Source organism: Nerophis ophidion, linkage group LG21 (assembly GCF_033978795.1).
Source record: "Nerophis ophidion isolate RoL-2023_Sa linkage group LG21, RoL_Noph_v1.0, whole genome shotgun sequence".
Classification (NCBI taxonomy): Eukaryota; Metazoa; Chordata; class Actinopteri; order Syngnathiformes; family Syngnathidae; genus Nerophis; species Nerophis ophidion.
This window is the reverse complement of record NC_084631.1, coordinates 39,990,357-40,013,438: the sequence shown is the minus strand read 5'-3', so window position 1 is coordinate 40,013,438 and position 23,082 is coordinate 39,990,357. Positions and strand designations below refer to the sequence as shown.

General features: G+C 36.2%; 1 protein-coding gene across 4 annotated transcripts in view; it reads left to right on the top strand.

Annotated features, from left to right (window-relative positions):
- LOC133540099 (asparagine synthetase [glutamine-hydrolyzing]-like) overlaps nucleotides 1–23,082 on the top strand; it is a 102,499-nt gene that overhangs the window by 48,765 nt on the left and 30,652 nt on the right. For all 4 annotated transcript variants that reach the window (XR_009803557.1, XM_061882598.1, XM_061882597.1 and 1 more), the window contains exons 5-12: nucleotides 58–231; nucleotides 294–395; nucleotides 3,401–3,528; nucleotides 6,725–6,851; nucleotides 11,249–11,355; nucleotides 11,803–11,903; nucleotides 22,035–22,116; nucleotides 22,183–22,338. Coding sequence is in view for 3 of the 4 variants with exons in the window: in XM_061882598.1 (XP_061738582.1) it covers nucleotides 58–231; nucleotides 294–395; nucleotides 3,401–3,528; nucleotides 6,725–6,851; nucleotides 11,249–11,355; nucleotides 11,803–11,903; nucleotides 22,035–22,116; nucleotides 22,183–22,338 (977 nt within the window). In the remaining variant the exon portion in view is untranslated. The remainder of the gene's footprint in view (nucleotides 1–57; nucleotides 232–293; nucleotides 396–3,400; nucleotides 3,529–6,724; nucleotides 6,852–11,248; nucleotides 11,356–11,802; nucleotides 11,904–22,034; nucleotides 22,117–22,182; nucleotides 22,339–23,082) is intronic.

Genomic DNA, 23,082 nt, shown 5'->3' with positions numbered 1-23,082 from the left:
GATGATGATGTTGATGTTGATGATGTTGATAATGATGATGATGTTTCCTGTTTTCAGGTCTGGCAGACATGACTCCGGCTGCTAAGATCATTCCTTTCCTGCCGGGACACGTGGAGGTGTTTGACTTGAAGGCCAGCGGAAAAGTGGAGTCTCTTCAGATGAAAGCATTTCACGAGTGCACCCAGGAGCCCTATCATGTCCTCTGTGACGCCGTGGGTCGTCTGCCAACAAGTACTCCACTGCTGCCCTAGTGCCTTTGTGCAATCCATGTTACAATGGTCCTTTCCCTGTAGGTCTGGATGAAGAAAGTGTCAAGGGCAACATCAGAATCTTGTTTGAAAATGCGGTGAGGAAACGTCTGATGGCCCAAAGGAGGATCGGCTGTCTTCTCTCAGGTCTTTTTTTTTTGTCCTTTACTCTGTTATTAATATCAAAAATAGTCAATATGATGTTCGATACATTTAATATAGTATTAGCCACTTCTTTGCTCATGTTTTTTACCAAGAAAAACAAGTCAAAAACAGGAGACTAACCACAGAAGAGACTTTTCAAGCTTTGCCTTCTCCTTGGCACTAAAGCTGGCCTGTTTTAAGTTTTGGGAGAAATCACATGACCTCATAAACATAAACTTTATAAACACTTTTTTTAATATAGGCTCACCAAATGTCCTTTACTGATTGCCTCATCATTCATAAGAGTAAATCCTCGTCTCTTTCAAAGGTACTGAGTTGTACAAAAAAAAAAAAAACATTTTTACAAAATGTGAATCCTTATATGTTCATGAAAGCCAGAAATATGAAATAGAACAGAATAGTTAGTACTTTATTGATTCCGGGGTGGAAAGTCAGTACCACAGTTCGCTCACAATAGACAATAAACACCTAAGTATTTTTTACATGTGAATAATATAAATACAGTCTATTATACAGCATTATTCACGTGTGAATAACATAAATACAGTCTATTATACAGCATTATTCACATGTGAATAATATAAATACAGTCTATTATACAACATTATTCACGTGTGAATAATATAAATACAGTCTATTATACAGCATTATTCACGTGTGAATAATATAAATATTGTCTATTATACAGCATTATTCACGTGTGAATAATATAAATACAGTCTATTATACAACATTATTCACGTGTGAATAATATAAATACAGTCTATTATACAACATTTTTCACGTGTGAATAATATAAATATAGTCTATTATACAGCATTATTCATGTGTGAATAATATAGTCTATTTGACAGCATTATTCACAGGTGAATAATCTAAATAGTCTATTATTCACGTGTGAGTAATATAAATACAGTATTATACAGCATTATTTACATGTGAATAATATAAATACAGTCTATTATACAGTATTATTCACGTGTGAATAATATAAATACAGTCTATTATACAGCATTATTCATGTGTGAATAATATAAATACAGTCTATTATACAGCATTATTCACATGTGAATAATATAAATACTGTCTTATATAGCATTATTCATGTGTGAATAATATAAATACAGTCTATTATACAGTATTATTCACATGTGAATAATATACATACAGTCTATTATACAGCATTATAAACATGTGAATAATATAAATACAGTCTATTATATAGCATTATTCATGTGTGAATAATATAAAGTATATTATACAGTATTATTCACATGTGAATAATATAGTCTATTATACAGCATTATAAACATGTGAATAATATAAATACTGTCTATTATACAGCATTATTCACATGTGAATAATATAAATACAGTCTATTATACAGCATTATTCACATGTTAATAATATAAATACAGTATCATACAGCATTATTCACGATTTCACTATGTAAAGCGCTTTGAATCACTAGAGAAAAGCGCTGTATAAATATATAATAACACTTCACGTGTGAATAATATAAATACAGTCTATTATACAGCATTATAAACATGTGAATAATATAAATACAGTCTATTATATAGCATTATTCATGTGTGAATAATATAAAGTATATTATACAGTATTATTCACATGTGAATAATATAGTCTATTATACAGCATTATAAACATGTGAATAATATAAATACTGTCTATTATACAGCATTATTCACATGTGAATAATATAAATACAGTCTATTATACAGCATTATTTACATGTTAATAATATAAATACAGTATCATACAGCATTATTCACGATTTCACTATGTAAAGCGCTTTGAATCACTAGAGAAAAGCGCTGTATAAATATATAATAACACTTCACGTGTGAATAATATAAATACAGTCTATTATACAGCATTATTCACATGTGAATAATATAAATACAGTCTATTATACAACATTATGAACATGCAAATAATATAAATACAGTCTATTATACAGCATTATTCACATGTGAATAATATAAATACAGTATCATACAGCATTATTAACGATTTCACTATGTAAGGCGCTTTGAATCACTAGAGAAAAGCGCTATATAAATATATAACACTTCACGTGTGAATAATATAAATACAGTATTATACAGCATTATTCACATGTGAATAATATAAATACAGTCTATTATACAGCATTATTCACATGTGAATAATATACATTCAGTCTATTATACAGTATTCACGTGTAAATAATATAAATTCAGTCTATTATACAGCATTCATGTGTGAATAATATAAATACAGTCTATTATACAGCATTCCGTGTAAATAATATAAATACAGTCTATTATACAGCATTCATGTGTGAATAATATAAATACAGTCTATTATACAGCATTCATGTGTGAATAATATAAATACAGTCTATCAGTCGGTCAGCGTCTCTCAGAATCAGGCATGAGATAATATTTTCCACTAAAACATAATTATCATCATTGACTTTACGCAGCAACAGCACCCCTCAGTTCCAACATTGTTTATAAAACTGAACTTCTCCTCACACTCACGACCAGCTGAGTCCATGAACGCTGTAGTTTTAAACATTAGACTTGTCGTATTATTATTATCATTATTATTGGAGGTCAATAGTATTACAAAGTGCAACTTAAACGTTCCCAGTTAACACTTGTTGCCGGGGGAACAGTTTAAGTGAGACACATAACAGGTTTTAATAGTTACAAGTTTACATTTCTAAACTTCTAACTATAAAGTGAACTACTGTAATAATCGTATTTATGCTTTATTATAATATTTCTGTTCGATGGATAACTTTATTTTGTGTTCAAAACCACCAAAGATGACAAGATTAGGGACTTTATGTTTATAATTCCAGTTGAAAAACAATACTTTAGTTGGTCATTGGATCGTCTATTCTGATATGTTCTTGCAACATAAGAGTTGCTCCTGTCAGTGTCCATGATGGTCCTGGTTCTTCAATTAAACAGGGGGTCTGGATTCCAGTCTGGTGGCCGCCACGCTGGTGAAGCTGGCCAAAGAAGAAGGTCTGCAATATCCCGTCCAAACATTTGCCATCGGATCAGAAGACAGCCCGGACATCTTAGCTGCCCGGAAGGTAGCCGTTGTCTTCCATTTTCTATCATTCCCTGCTCATTTACAAACCTTTTAGTCACAAAGAAACTGTGACCAGGCCGCCGGTTGTTGTGATCCCAGGATGCAGAGAAGGCAAGCGACGTCCAGGCAAAAGAAAAGTAACACAGATCGAGCAAGAACTAAGAACGCTGTGGAAAACTTTGGATTATGAGCAGGCCCTGAATAGACTAATAGAAAATATAGAACTCATTAACAATGTGGAACAAAAAAAAGGACTGTAAAATACAGGGACCAAACAGGAAAAGCCACCAAGACCGGAAATTAAAGCAACTATAATAATAATAGATGCTATTTGTAAAAGCAGTTTACATTGAGCAAACAACCTCAAAGTGCTACATTGCATTTAAAAACCAAATAAATAAAAAAAAAACGCTTGAACCACAAATAGCTGCCCGCAACAAGTAAAATAAATAGTAAAAAAAAAAAACAACTAGAACAGCCTAATAGCTAGAATTAGCACAAATACATCTACAAAAAGGCTTTTTTAAGAGAAAGGGTTTTTGAGCCCTTTTTAAAAGAAATGCCCCCCTCTACCTCAAAGAACTGCTCACCCCCGAATCCTCTACCGGGCCCTAGAAGATTTTTTTATTAAAAAAAAAAAAAAAAAAAATTATTATTTTTATTTTTTTATTAAATCAACATAAAAAACACAATATAGTGCACCAAACCACAAAAAAAAACACAATATAGTGCACCAACCACAAAAAACTCCCCTTTTCATGACAAAAACGTCCCTTTTTCATGACAAAGAAGAAGAAAAAAAAAAGAGGAAAAAAAAGGATACCCCCATGTCTACTCCCAGGTATTTATAATCCTCAACCATGTCCACATCCACCCCCCTGATGGAAACAGGGGTCGCCGGAGTACTCCTCCTCCTTCCCAGGTCTACAACCAGCTCCTTGGTCTTCGTCACATTGAGCTGGAGGTGGTTCTTTCCACACCATGTGACAAAGTCCTCCACCAGTGTCCTGTATTCCTTATCATCACCATCCTCAATACACCCCACTATTGCAGAGTCAGCAGAAAACTTCTGAAGGTGGCAGGACTCTGACTGATGGTGGAAATGGGTGGTGTAAATGGTGAAGAGGAAAGGGGAGAGGACTGTGACCTGTGGCGCCCCGGTGTTGCTGACCAGTCTGTCTGACACACAGTCCTGCAGTCGCACGTACTGTGGTCTGTCAGTCAGGTCATCTACAACCTAGGACACCAAGGGGGCCTCCACCTGCATCGTCTTTAACTTTACACCCAGTAGCCCAGGCCGATGATGGAGGAAGGACTGGCGGAGGCTCGCCAAAACTGCGCCTTTGCCATAAAGGGCCAGCTATCTGTAGACGGGTGGTGTCAGTCGGGATAGCAGGCTTGGAGGGTCCTCCCAAAGTTCTGGCGTGGCGCCTGAACCGGTGGCGATGTAGCCTTGAATTTCTGTGGCGCCGGGATTGGGTGGAATTGCAGAGGTGGCACAGGCTTTGACTGATAGTGGAAATGGGTGGTGTAGATGGTGAAGAGGAAGCGGGAGAGGACTGTGACCTGCGGGGCCCCGGTGTTGCTGACCAGTCTGTCTGACACACAGTCCTGCAGTCGCACGTACTGTGGTCTGTCAGTCAGGTCATCTACAACCCAGGACACCAAGGGGGCCTCCACCTGCATCGTCTCTAACTTCACACCCAGTAGCCCAGGCCGATGGTGGAGGAAGGACTGGCAGAGGGTCGCTAAAACTGCGCCTTTGACATGAAGGGCCAGCTATCTGTAGACGGGTGGTATCAGTCGGGATAGCAGGCTTGGAAGGTCTGTCCCGTACACTTCCACCCAAAGCTCTGGCATGGCGGCTGAACCGGTGGCGATGTGGCCTTGAATATCCGCGGCGCCGGGATTGGGTGGAATTGTAAAGGTGGCGCAGGCACAGACTTGAGCAGCTGCGGTGCAATTATGTATTTTCTTACGTCTGGGAAAATTTCAGCGCATGTCGGCTGTTGTTTAGATCCTGGAGACATTAGATGAGGAACTAAGTAGAAGTCATTAACATGATGAAAAGACAAGGAACACAAAGTAAAGGTGCTGCAAACAAGAGCAGGACAGGAAGTGGTAATAAACACAGGGAAATAGGGAACAAAGTCCATGTGGGATCATGGCAGAAGCAGAATATTAAGAAAGTATCAGAGAAAATACATCTAATATTAGAAAAAGATGATATTGGAGTATTTGATGGCAAAAGATGGTTTAGTACTTGATCTGGAAAGCCTTGATGGCAAGCAGAGATCAGATGTAGTCGGTCAGCACAGATACTTTCCAAACCCTGAGGGTTTCCAGGCTGTTGCTTGGCAACTCAAAGTTCCACAGATTGTCAAAGGGATTAAAACCCCAAGACTTCTTCTTGGCCCACACCTTTCGTTCCCTGGCACAAGGTTTTGGGTTCTTGTCATGCTGAGGACCTGTCCATGGACCATTTACTGAATCAGGAGGTTCTCATCCACAGTTCTATGGATCATCTCTACACGTCATTAAATCCAGATTGTAGACCAAAAACCACCGAGCACTCAATAGTGAATCAGTTCCAGTCTTGGATGTGGCGAAGGCTTCTTGTATCCTCGGCAGAGAAATACTACAAAGTAAAATCTATTACGTATTACAAACATCTTCATGGTCACGTGACCACAACACAAGTCCTTCAGGTCTTGATTGTCCAAGTTCAGAAAGTACATTAATACTCAATCAAGTGTCTTATTTATACTTTGTTTACACAACATGAAGTAGATCCTCCTTTGGTTTTCTGGGCTGCTCCTTCGGTTTTCTCACAGTCGTCCTTACACCACCAGAGAAATCTTATATTGAACAAAAATATATACGCGGCACTTTTGTTTTTGCTCCCATTTATCATGATTTGAACTCAAAGATCTATTCCTCTCAAGTATTGTTTACAAATCTGTATAAATCTGTGTTAGTGAGCATTTCTTCTTTGCCAAGATAATCTATCCCACCTCACAGGTGTGGCGTACCAAGATGCTGTTGTTTGGTGTTTGCCATGTTGGTTGATAATGGATGGTCTTTGCCATGTTCACTGATGATGGATGTTTGCCATGTTGGTTGAGGATGGATGGTGTTTGTGAAGATGGTGTATCCCACAAAGTTCTGTAGAAGTAACAAGAAGGTGGATGTCCCAGGTCGCCGCTCACATCGGCAGTGAGCACCACGAAGTCAACTTCAGTGTCGAAGAAGGCATCAGAGCAGTGGAGGAGGTCATCGTCAGCCTGGAGACCTACGACATCACCACCATACGCGCCTCCGTCGGTGAGTACTAACCCATATTTTACTACTACACCCATATTTTAGTACTTCACTCACAATACTCAAGACCTGATCATTTGTTGTCAAAATAACATGATTACAACAGCGATGAACGCGCCTTCAGAGCAACACTAGCAAAGTGTACTATCGTATAGTCAGATATAATATAGTTTACCATAGTAAAATACAGTATAGTCTGGGAAAGTATACTATAGTATATTCAAATACAAGCTAGGAAAGTATACTATAATATATTCAAATACAAGATAGCAAAGTATACTATATTATAGTCAAATACAGGCTAGCAAAGTATACTATAGTATAGTGAAATACAGGCAAGCAAAGTATACTCTAGTATAGTAAAATACAGGCGAGCAAAGTATACTATAGTTTAGTAAAATACAGTCAAGCAAAGTATACTATAGTATAGTGAAATATAAGCAAGCAAAGTTTACTATAGTATAGTGAAATATAAGCAAGCAAAGTTTACTATAGTATAGTGAAATATAGGCAAGCAAAGTATAGTATAGTGAAATATAGGCGAGCAAAGTATACTATAGTATAGTCAATTATAGGCTAGCAAAGTATACTATAGCATACTGAAATACAGGCAAGCAAAGTATACTATAGTATAGTAAAATACAGGCGAGCAAAGTATACATTCTATAGTGAAATGTAAGCAAGCAAAGTATACTATAGTATAGTGAAATGTAAGCAAGCAAAGTATACTATAGTATAGTGAAATATAGGCTAGCAAAGTATACTATGGCATAGTCAAATAAAGGCGAGCAAAGTATACTATATTATAGTCAATTATAGACTAGCAAAGTATACTATAATATAGTCAAATATATGCTAGCAAAGTATACTATAGTATAGTCAAATATAGGCGAGCAAAATATACTATAGTATAGTCAATTATAGGCTAGCAAAGTATACTGTACTATAGTATAGTCAAATATAGGCTAGCAGAGTATACTACAGTATCATTAAATATAGGCAAACAAAGTATACTGTAGTACAGTCAAATATAGGCAAGCAAAGTATACTATAGTATAGTGAAATGTAAGCAAGCAAAGTATACTATTGTATAGTGAAATGTAAGCAAGCAAAGTATACTATAGTATAGTGAAATATAGGCGAGCAAACTATACTATAGTGTAGTCAATTATAGGCTAGCAAAGTATACTATGGCATAGTCAAATAAAGGCGAGCAAAGTATACTATATTATAGTCAATTATAGACTAGCAAAGTATACTATAATATAGTCAAATATATGCTAGCAAAGTATATTGTAGTATAGTCAGGTATAAGCGAGCAAAGTATACTATAGTATAGTCAAATATAGGCGAGCAAAATATACTATAGTATAGTCAATTATAGGCTAGCAAAGTATACTGTACTATAGTATAGTCAAATATAGGCTAGCAGTGTATACTACAGTATCAATAAATATAGGCAAACAAAGTATACTGTAGTACAGTCAAATATAGGCAAGCAAAGTATACTATAGTATTGTCAAATATAGGCTAGCAAAGTATACATAGTATAGTCAAATATAGTCGAGCAAAGTATACTATTGTAAAGTCAAATATAGGCAAGCAAAGTATACCATGGTATAGTCAAATATAGGCTAGCAAAGTATACTATAGTATAGTCAATTGTAGGCCAGCAAAGTATACTATAGTAAAGTCAGAAATAGGCTAGCAAAGTATTATACTATATTATAGTCAAGTGTAGGCGAACAAAGTATACTATAGTATAGTCAAATGTAGTCGAGCAAAATATACTATAGTATAGTCAAATATAGGCTAACAAATTATACTATATTATAGTCAAATATAGGCTAGCAAAGTATACTATAGTATATTAAATTATAGGCTAGCAAAGTATACTATAGTACAGTCAAATATAGGTTAGCAAAGTATTATACTATAGTATAGTCGAGCAAAGTATTCTATAGTATTGTCAAATATAGGTTAGCAAAGTATACTATAATATAGTCAAGTATAGGCAAGCAAAGTATACTATAGTATAGTCAAATATAGGCCAGCAAAGTATACCATAGTATAATCAATTATAGGCTAGCAAAGTATACTAAAGTATAGTCAAATATAGGCGAGCAAAGTATACAATAGTACAGTCAAATATAATATAGTATTGCATAATAACATATAGTATAGTGAAATATAGTACAGTATGTGAAGTAGACTAAAACATAGTACAGTCTAGTATAGACAGAGTAGTTTTTTCGCATAGAGTACTATAGTTTTGTATAATACAGTACACAATATTATAGTGTATGTGTAGTAGAGTACCAAATAGTATAATGTAGTATGATATAGTGTAGTAGAGTATGATATAGTGTAGTATAGTATGGTATCAAGACATATCCTGTATACTTTCTTGCTGGAATGTATTTGGTTTGCAGGTTCCTGCAGGTTTTGGACTTATAGTATTGTGTGGAATAGTATAGTATCATGTACTGTAGTGTAGTGTACTGTAGTGTAGCACAGTATGGTATAATGAGGTATATTTCTTGTCATAGTGTTATATTGCATAGTAGGGTATAATGTAGTAGAGTGTGGTATAATGAGGTATATTTCTTGTTGTCATAGTATTATATTGCATAGTAGGGTATAATGTAGTAGAGTGTGGTATAATGAGGTATAGTACTTGTTTCCGCAAGAATGTATTTGCTTTGCAAGTACATTCCTGCAGGTTTTTTGACTTAGAGAATAGTATAATGTAAACCTAACCCTTACAGTGTGATACAGTATAGTGTAGTATGGTATAAAGTCGTATCCTCTGTACTTTCCTGCTGGAATGTATTTGGTTAGCAAGTACATTCCTTCATGTTTTGGACTTGCAGTATTGTGTGGAATAGTATAGTTTAGTATCATGTAGTCTATTATAGTTTCATGTAGTCTAGTATAGTGTAGTATAGTATCATGCAGTCTAGTACAGTATCATGTAGTCTAGTATAGTGTAGTATAGTATCATGTAGTTCAGTATAGTCTAGTATAGTATCATGTAGTCTAGTGTAGTGTAGTATAGTATCATGTAGTCTGGTATCGTGTAGTATAGTATCATGTAGTCTAGTATAGTGTAGTATAGTATCATGTAGTCTAGTGTAGTGTAGTATAGTATCATGTAGTCTAGTATGGTATAGTGTAGTCTAGTATAGTATCATGTAGTCCAGTGTAGTATCATGTAGTCTAGTATATTGTATAGTATCATGTAGTCTAGTATAGTGTAGTATAGTATCATGTAGTGTAGTGTAGTATAGTATCATGTAGTCTAGTATGGTATAGTGTAGTCTAGTATAGTATCATGTAGTCCAGTGTAGTATCATGTAGTCTAGTATAGTGTAGTATAGTATCATGTAGTCTAGTATAGTGTGGTATAGTATCATGTAGTCTAGTGTAGTGTAGTATAGTATCATGTAGTCTAGTATAGTGTAGTATAGTATCATGTAGTCTAGTGTAGTGTAGTATAGTATCATGTAGTCTAGTATGGTATAGTGTAGTATAGTATCATGTAGTCCAGTGTAGTATCATGTAGTCTAGTATATTGTATAGTATCATGTAGTCTAGTGTAGTGTAGTATAGTATCATGTAGTCTAGTATAGTATCATGTAGTCTAGCGTAGTATAGTATCATGTAGTTTAGTATGGTATAGTGTAGTATAGTATCATGTAGTCTAGTATAGTATAATGTAGTCTAGTATAGTGTAGTATAGTATCATGTAGTCTAATGTAGTGAAGTGTAGTATCATGTAGTGTAGTATAGTACCATGTAGTCTAGTGTAGTGTACTATAGTATCATGTGGTGTAGTGTAGTATCATCTAGTGTACTATAGTGTACTATAGTATCATGTAGTCTAGTATGGTATAGTGTAGTATAGTATCATGTAGTCTAGTATAGTATAATGTAGTCTAGTATAGTGTAGTATAGTATCATGTAGTCTGGTATAGTGTGGTATAGTATCATGTAGTCTAGTATAGTGTAGTATAGTATCATGTAGTCTGGTATAGTGTAGTATAGTATCATGTAGTCTTGTATAGCCGACCACACGGGAAGTTTAGGGGAAAACTTAGCAAAGGAATTCAGAAAAGGAAAATCTGAAGGTAGTAGTTGTGTGAAGCAAACTATGAAGCCTCACTGACTGTGGCGAGCAATGCGAATAAATAGCTCTCTGATTAGTGCTCAGCAGCAGGTGAACTAGCAGAGCACTAATCAGAGGCAGGTGAAACCAGTTAGTCCCCTTGGTAACCAAAACAAACACCCAAATTGCACAAAACAGGAACTAAAGGAGTCCGAAACTAACCGAACATAACTAAACCAAAGATGATGCGGGCCACAGATCATGACATGAAGTATGTTTCCTGTCCCTGCAGGCATGTATTTGGTCAGCAAGTACATCAGAGAGCAGACGGACAGTGTTGTCATCTTCTCAGGAGAAGGTTCCGATGAACTCACTCAAGGTTACATATACTTTCACAAGGTCAGTTGCACACACACACACACACACACACACACACGGTTGTCTACATGAGTCTACATTTTGAGGCTTTTTGTTCATCAGTTAAAAGTTATAATATACATTCATTACATCAGTACACAGCAGTGCTACTACAGTACAGTATTAGTACAGTACAGTACAGACAGTATTAGTACAGTACAGACAGTATTAGAACTGTACAGTATTAGTACGTACACTATTAGTACAGTACACTAATTGTATAGTACAGTATTAGTACAGTACCACTAAAAATGCAATATTTTTAATCATAAACATGACATTTATATTCAAACATGTAGAGTACACACATGATCACATACAGTAGACATATTATCATATTAAATGTGATATTCAGACATGTGGAGTACACACACGATGATATAAAGTCCACACTTCCATCATGATATGAAACATGATGTCCTTGTCCAGGCTCCGAGTGCGGAGGCAGGATCAGAAGAAAGTGTTCGACTGCTGAAAAACCTTTACCTGTTTGATAACCTGAGGGCTGATCGCACCACTGCTGCACACGGGTACGTATGCACACCTGTAATATGATTTATTATGACACATCTGTAATATGATGGACTTATGACACACCTGTATTATCATTTATTATGACACACCTGTAATATGATTTATTATGACACACCTGTATTATCATTTATTATGACACACCTGTAATATTATGGACTTATTGTGACACACCTGTAATATGATGGACACACCTGTAATATGATGGACTTAAGACACACCTGTAATATGATGGACTTATTATGACACACCTGTAATATGATGGACTTAAGACACACCTGTAATATGATGGACTTATTATGACACACCTGTAATAAGATTTATTATGACACACCTGTATTATAATTTATTATGACACGCCTGTAATATGATTTATTATGACACACCTGTATTATAATTTATTATGACACACCTGTGATATGATGGACTTATTCTGACACACCTGTAATATGATGGACACACCTGTAATATGGTGGACTTATTCTGACACACCTGTAATATGATGGATTTATGACACACTTGTAATATGATGGACACACCTGTAATATTATGGACTTATTCTGACACACCTGTAATATGATGGACACACCTGTAATATGGTGGACTTATTATGACACACCTGTAATATGATGGACACACCTGTAATATGATGGACTTATTATGACACACCTGTAATATGATGGACACACCTGTAATATGATGGACTTATTATGACACACCTGTAATATGATGGACACACCTGTAATATGATGGACTTATTATGACACACCTGTAATATGATGGACACACCTGTAATATGATGGACTTATTATGACACACCTGTAATATGATGGACACACCTGTAATATGATGGACTTATTATGACACACCTGTAATATGATGGACACACCTGTAATATGGTGGACTTATTCTGACACACCTGTAATATGATGGACACACCTGTAATATGATGGACTTATTATGACACACCTGTAATATGATGGACACACCTGTAATATTATGGACTTATTCTGACACACCTGTAATATGATGGACACACCTGTAATATGGTGGACTTATTCTGACACACCTGTAATATGATGGACACACCTGTAATATGATGGACTTATTATGACACACCTGTAATATGATGGACACACCTGTAATATGGTGGACTTATTATGACACACCTGTAATATGATGGACTTATTATGACACACCTGTAATATGATGGACTTAAGACACACCTGTAATATGATGGACTTAAGACACACCTGTAATATGATGGACTTATTATGACACACCTGTAATAAGATTTATTATGACACACCTGTATTATAATTTATTATGACACGCCTGTGATATGATTTATTATGACACACCTGTATTATAATTTATTATGACACACCTGTGATATGATGGACTTATTCTGACACACCTGTAATATGATGGACACACCTGTAATATGGTGGACTTATTCTGACACACCTGTAATATGATGGACACACCTGTAATATGGTGGACATATTCTGACACACCTGTAATATGATGGACACACCTGTAATATGGTGGACTTATTCTGACACACCTGTAATATGATGGACTTATGACACACTTGTAATATGATGGACACACCTGTAATATTATGGACTTATTCTGACACACCTGTAATATGATGGACACACCTGTAATATGGTGGACTTATTCTGACACACCTGTAATATGATGGACTTATGACACACTTGTAATATGATGGACACACCTGTAATATTATGGACTTATTCTGACACACCTGTAATATGATGGACACACCTGTAATATGGTGGACTTATTCTGACACACCTGTAATATGATGGACACACCTGTAATATGATGGACTTATTATGACACACCTGTAATATGATGGACACACCTGTAATATGGTGGACTTATTCTGACACACCTGTAATATGATGGACACACCTGTAATATGGTGGACTTATTATGACACACCTGTAATATGATGGACACACCTGTAATATGATGGACTTATTATGACACACCTGTAATATGATGGACACACCTGTAATATGATGGACTTATTATGACACACCTGTAATATGATGGACACACCTGTAATATGATGGACTTATTATGACACACCTGTAATATGATGGACTTATGACACACTTGTAATATGATGGACACACCTGTAATATTATGGACTTATTCTGACACACCTGTAATATGATGGACACACCTGTAATATGGTGGACTTATTCTGACACACCTGTAATATGATGGACACACCTGTAATATGATGGACTTATTATGACACACCTGTAATATGATGGACACACCTGTAATATGATGGACACACCTGTAATATGGTGGACTTATTATGACACACCTGTAATATGATGGACACACCTGTAATATGATGGACTTATTATGACACACCTGTAATATGATGGACACACCTGTAATATGATGGACTTATTATGACACACCTGTAATATGATGGACTTATTATGACACACCTGTAATATGATAGACTTATTATGACACACCTGTAATATAATGGACTTATGACACACCTGTAATATGATGGACTTATTATGACACACCTGTGATATGATGGACACACCTGTAATATGATGGACTTATTATGACACACCTGTAATATGGTGGACTTATTACGACACACCTGTAATATGATAGACTTATTATGACACACCTGTAATATGATGGACTTATGACACACCTGTAATATGATGGACTTATGACACACCTGTAATATGATGGATACACCTGTAATATGGTGGACTTATTATGACACACCTGTAATATCATGGACTTATTATGACACACCTGTAATATGATGGACTTATTATGACACACCTGTAATATGATGGATACACCTGTAATATGGTGGACTTATTATGACACACCTGTAATATGATGGACTTATGACACGCCTGTAATATGATGGACTTATTATGACACACCTGTAATATGATGGATACACCTGTAATATGGTGGACTTATTATGACACACCTGTAATATGATGGACTTATTATGACACACCTGTAATATGATGGACACACCTGTAATATGATGGACTTATTATGACACACCTGTAATATGATGGACACACCTGTAATATGATGGACTTATTATGACACACCTGTAATATGATGGACACACCTGTAATATGATGGACTTATTATGACACACCTGTAATATGATGGACACACCTGTAATATGATGGACTTATTATGACACACCTGTAATATGATGGACACACCTGTAATATGATGGACTTATTATGACACACCTGTAATATGATGGACACACCTGTAATATGGTGGACTTATTCTGACACACCTGTAATATGATGGACACACCTGTAATATGATGGACTTATTATGACACACCTGTAATATGATGGACACACCTGTAATATTATGGACTTATTCTGACACACCTGTAATATGATGGACACACCTGTAATATGGTGGACTTATTCTGACACACCTGTAATATGATGGACACACCTGTAATATGATGGACTTATTATGACACACCTGTAATATGATGGACACACCTGTAATATGGTGGACTTATTATGACACACCTGTAATATGATGGACTTATTATGACACACCTGTAATATGATGGACTTAAGACACACCTGTAATATGATGGACTTAAGACACACCTGTAATATGATGGACTTATTATGACACACCTGTAATAAGATTTATTATGACACACCTGTATTATAATTTATTATGACACGCCTGTGATATGATTTATTATGACACACCTGTATTATAATTTATTATGACACACCTGTGATATGATGGACTTATTCTGACACACCTGTAATATGATGGACACACCTGTAATATGGTGGACTTATTCTGACACACCTGTAATATGATGGACACACCTGTAATATGGTGGACATATTCTGACACACCTGTAATATGATGGACACACCTGTAATATGGTGGACTTATTCTGACACACCTGTAATATGATGGACTTATGACACACTTGTAATATGATGGACACACCTGTAATATTATGGACTTATTCTGACACACCTGTAATATGATGGACACACCTGTAATATGGTGGACTTATTCTGACACACCTGTAATATGATGGACTTATGACACACTTGTAATATGATGGACACACCTGTAATATTATGGACTTATTCTGACACACCTGTAATATGATGGACACACCTGTAATATGGTGGACTTATTCTGACACACCTGTAATATGATGGACACACCTGTAATATGATGGACTTATTATGACACACCTGTAATATGATGGACACACCTGTAATATGGTGGACTTATTCTGACACACCTGTAATATGATGGACACACCTGTAATATGGTGGACTTATTATGACACACCTGTAATATGATGGACACACCTGTAATATGATGGACTTATTATGACACACCTGTAATATGATGGACACACCTGTAATATGATGGACTTATTATGACACACCTGTAATATGATGGACACACCTGTAATATGATGGACTTATTATGACACACCTGTAATATGATGGACTTATGACACACTTGTAATATGATGGACACACCTGTAATATTATGGACTTATTCTGACACACCTGTAATATGATGGACACACCTGTAATATGGTGGACTTATTCTGACACACCTGTAATATGATGGACACACCTGTAATATGATGGACTTATTATGACACACCTGTAATATGATGGACACACCTGTAATATGATGGACACACCTGTAATATGGTGGACTTATTATGACACACCTGTAATATGATGGACACACCTGTAATATGATGGACTTATTATGACACACCTGTAATATGATGGACACACCTGTAATATGATGGACTTATTATGACACACCTGTAATATGATGGACTTATTATGACACACCTGTAATATGATAGACTTATTATGACACACCTGTAATATAATGGACTTATGACACACCTGTAATATGATGGACTTATTATGACACACCTGTGATATGATGGACACACCTGTAATATGATGGACTTATTATGACACACCTGTAATATGGTGGACTTATTACGACACACCTGTAATATGATAGACTTATTATGACACACCTGTAATATGATGGACTTATGACACACCTGTAATATGATGGACTTATGACACACCTGTAATATGATGGATACACCTGTAATATGGTGGACTTATTATGACACACCTGTAATATCATGGACTTATTATGACACACCTGTAATATGATGGACTTATTATGACACACCTGTAATATGATGGATACACCTGTAATATGGTGGACTTATTATGACACACCTGTAATATGATGGACTTATGACACGCCTGTAATATGATGGACTTATTATGACACACCTGTAATATGATGGATACACCTGTAATATGGTGGACTTATTATGACACACCTGTAATATGATGGACTTATTATGACACACCTGTAATATGATGGACACACCTGTAATATGATGGACTTATTATGACACACCTGTAATATGATGGACTTATTATGACACACCTGTAATATGATGGATACACCTGTAATATGGTGGACTTAAGACACACCTGTAATATGATGGACTTATTATGACACACCTGTAATATGATGGACTTATGACACACCTGTAATATGATGGACTTATTATGACACACCTGTAATATGATGGACTTATTATGACACACCTGTAATATGATGGACACACCTGTAATATGATGGACACACCTGTAATATGATGGACTTATGACACACCTGTAATATGATGGACACACCTGTAATATGATGGACTTATGACACACCTGTAATATGATGGACACACCTGTAATATGATGGACTTAAGACGCACCTGTGATATGATGGACACACCTGTAATATAATGGACTTATGACACACCTGTAATATGGTGGACTTATTATGACACACCTGTAATATGATGGACACACCTGTAATATGATGGACTTATTATGACACACCTGTAATATGATGGACTTATTATGACACACCTGTAATATGATGGACACACCTGTAATATGATGGACTTATTATGACACACCTGTAATATGATGGACTTATTATGACACACCTGTAATATGATGGACTTATTATGACACACCTGTAATATGATAGACTTATTATGACACACCTGTAATATAATGGACTTATGACACACCTGTAATATGATGGACTTATTATGACACACCTGTAATATGATGGACACACCTGTAATATGATGGACTTATTATGACACACCTGTAATATGGTGGACTTATTACGACACACCTGTAATATGATAGACTTATTATGACACACCTGTAATATGATGGACTTATGACACACCTGTAATATGATGGATACACCTGTAATATGGTGGACTTATTATGACACACCTGTAATATGATGGACTTATTATGACACACCTGTAATATGATGGATACACCTGTAATATGGTGGACTTATTATGACACACCTGTAATATGATGGACTTATTATGACACACCTGTAATATGATGGACACACCTGTAATATGATGGACTTATTATGACACACCTGTAATATGATGGACTTCTTATGACACACCTGTAATATGATGGATACACCTGTAATATGGTGGACTTATTATGACACACCTGTAATATGATGGACTTATTATGACACACCTGTAATATGATGGACTTATTATGACACACCTGTAATATGATGGACTTATTATGACACACCTGTAATATGGTGGACTTATTATGACACACCTGTAATATGATGGACTTATTATGACACACCTGTAATATGATGGATACACCTGTAATATGGTGGACTTAAGACACACCTGTAATATGATGGACTTATTATGACACACCTGTAATATGATGGACTTATGACACACCTGTAATATGATGGACTTATTATGACACACCTGTAATATGATGGACTTATTATGACACACCTGTAATATGATGGACACACCTGTAATATGATGGACACACCTGTAATATGATGGACTTATGACACACCTGTAATATGATGGACACACCTGTAATATGATGGACTTATGACACACCTGTAATATGATGGACACACCTGTAATATGATGGACTTAAGACGCACCTGTGATATGATGGACACACCTGTAATATGATGGACACACCTGTAATATGGTGGACTTATTATGACACACCTGTAATATGATGGACACACCTGTAATATGATGGACTTATTATGACACACCTGTAATATGATGGACTTATTATGACACACCTGTAATATGATGGACACACCTGTAATATGATGGACTTATTATGACACACCTGTAATATGATGGACTTATTATGACACACCTGTAATATGATGGACTTATTATGACACACCTGTAATATGATAGACTTATTATGACACACCTGTAATATAATGGACTTATGACACACCTGTAATATGATGGACTTATTATGACACACCTGTAATATGATGGACACACCTGTAATATGATGGACTTATTATGACACACCTGTAATATGGTGGACTTATTACGACACACCTGTAATATGATAGACTTATTATGACACACCTGTAATATGATGGACTTATGACACACCTGTAATATGATGGATACACCTGTAATATGGTGGACTTATTATGACACACCTGTAATATGATGGACTTATTATGACACACCTGTAATATGATGGATACACCTGTAATATGGTGGACTTATTATGACACACCTGTAATATGATGGACTTATTATGACACACCTGTAATATGATGGACACACCTGTAATATGATGGACTTATTATGACACACCTGTAATATGATGGACTTCTTATGACACACCTGTAATATGATGGATACACCTGTAATATGGTGGACTTATTATGACACACCTGTAATATGATGGACTTATTATGACACACCTGTAATATGATGGACTTATTATGACACACCTGTAATATGATGGACTTATTATGACACACCTGTAATATGGTGGACTTATTATGACACACCTGTAATATGATGGACTTATTATGACACACCTGTAATATGGTGGACTTATTATGACACACCTGTAATATGATGGACTTATGACACGCCTGTAATATGATGGACTTATTATGACACACCTGTAATATGATGGACTTATTATGACACACCTGTAATATGATGGACTTATTATGACACACCTGTAATATGATGGACTTATTATGACACACCTGTAATATGATGGATACACCTGTAATATGATGGACTTATTATGACACACCTGTAATATGATGGACTTCTTATGACACACCTGTAATATGATGGATACACCTGTAATATGATGGACTTATTATGACACACCTGTAATATGATGGACTTATTATGACACACCTGTAATATGATGGACTTATTATGACACACCTGTAATATGATGGACTTATTATGACACACCTGTAATATGGTGGACTTATTATGACACACCTGTAATATGATGGACTTATTATGACACACCTGTAATATGGTGGACTTATTATGACACACCTGTAATATGATGGACTTATGACACGCCTGTAATATGATGGACTTATTATGACACACCTGTAATATGATGGACTTATTATGACACACCTGTAATATGATGGACTTATTATGACACACCTGTAATATGATGGACTTATTATGACACACCTGTAATATGATGGATACACCTGTAATATGATGGACTTATTATGACACACCTGTAATATGGTGGATACACCTGTAATATGGTGGACTTATTATGACACACCTGTAATATGATGGACTTATTATGACACACCTGTAATATGATGGATACACCTGTAATATGGTGGACTTATTATGACACACCTGTAATATGATGGACTTATTATGACACACCTGTAATATGATGGACACACCTGTAATATGATGGACTTATTATGACACACCTGTAATATGATGGATACACCTGTAATATGGTGGACTTATTATGACACACCTGTAATATGATGGACTTATTATGACACACCTGTAATATGATGGACTTATTATGACACACCTGTAATATGATGGACTTATGACACGCCTGTAATATGATGGACTTATTATGACACACCTGTAATATGATGGACTTATGACACGCCTGTAATATGATGGACTTATTATGACACACCTGTAATATGATGGACTTATGACACGCCTGTAATATGATGGACTTATTATGACACACCTGTAATATGATGGATACACCTGTAATATGGTGGACTTATTATGACACACCTGTACACCTGTTTTTGGATTTATGGTCAGGGTAGGAGTGGTGGGAAGGCCAAATCTGCTCCATCTCCACCCCCATCCAGCAGTATCCTATCAGAAGTATCAATGTACACCCCCACCCAGCAATATCATATCAGCAGTATTAATGTACACCCCCATCCAGCAGTATCAATGTACACCCCCACCCAGCAGTATCATATCAGCAGTATGAATGTACACCCCCACCCAGCAGTATCATATCAGCAGTATGAATGTACACCCCCACCCAGCAGTATCATATCAGCAGTATGAATGTACACCCCCACCCAGCAGTATCATATCAGCAGTATGAATGTACACCCCCATCCAGCAGTATCAATGTACACCCCCACCCAGCAGTATCATATCAGCAGTATGAATGTACACCCCCACCCAGCAGTATCATATCAGCAGTATGAATGTACACCCCCATCCAGCAGTATGAATGTACACCCCCACCCAGCAGTATCATATCAGCAGTATGAATGTACACCCCCATCCAGCAGTATCAATGTACACCCCCACCCAGCAGTATCATATCAGCAGTATCAATGTACACCCCCACCCAGCAGTATCATATCAGCAGTATGAATGTACACCCCCACCCAGCAGTATCATATCAGCAGTATGAATGTACACCCCGATCCAGCAGTATCATATCAGAAGTATGAATGTACACCCCCACCCAGCAGTATCATATCAGAAGTATGAATGTACACCCCCATCCAGCAGTATCATATCAGAAGTATGAATGTACACCCCCACCCAGCAGTATCATATCAGAAGTATGAATGTACACCCCCATCCAGCAGTATCATATGTGATCCTGCAGGTTGGAGCTGAGAGTGCCTTTCCTGGACCACAGACTGAGCGCCTACTACCTGTCCCTGCCACCTGAGATGAGGACTCCCAGGGTATACTGTGTGTGATTGAACAGGCGCTGATATCCTAGTCCTCACATGTATCGTACCTGTGAGCAGCACGGCGTGGAGAAGTTCCTTCTGAGGGACGCCTTCAAAGGTCAAAATCTGATCCCTGATGAGATTCTGTGGCGACGTAAAGAGGCCTTCAGTGATGGACTCATGTCTGAGAAGAAGTCCTGGTACATGTTCCTGGAAGACCACCTCGACTCTGTGGTAAGTCTACTCACACACCTCACCTACATCACCTTTGACAGTGTCACAGTATCGCAGTGTGACTAAACTGTAATATGACCATCGTTCATGATAGAAAGATGAGCATGCAGTATCACTTTATTACAGTATCACATTATTATGGAACTGTATTTTGACCATCGTTCATGATAGAAAGATGAGCATACAGTATCACTTTATTACAGTATCATACTATTACGGAACTGTAATTTGACCATCATTCATGATAGAAAGATGAGCATGCAGTATCACTTTATTACAGTATCACATTATTACGGAACTGTAATTTGACCATAGTTCATGATAGAAAGATGAGCATACAGTATCACTTTATTACAGTATCACATTATTATGGAACTGTAATTTGACCATAGTTCATAATAGAAAGATGAGCATAGAGTATCACTTTATTACAGTATCACATTATTACAGTATCACTTTATTACAGAACTGTAATTTGACCATAGTTCATAATAGAAAGATGAGCATACAGTATCACTTTATTACAGTATCACATTATTATGGAACTGTAATTTGACCATAGTTCATAATAGAAAGATGAGCATACAGTATCACTTTATTACAGTATCACATTATTACGGAACTGTAATTTGACCATAGTTCATGATAGAAAGATGAGCATACAGTATCACTTTATTACAGTATCACATTATTACGGAACTGTAATATGACCATCATTCATAATAGAAAGATGAGCATGCAGTA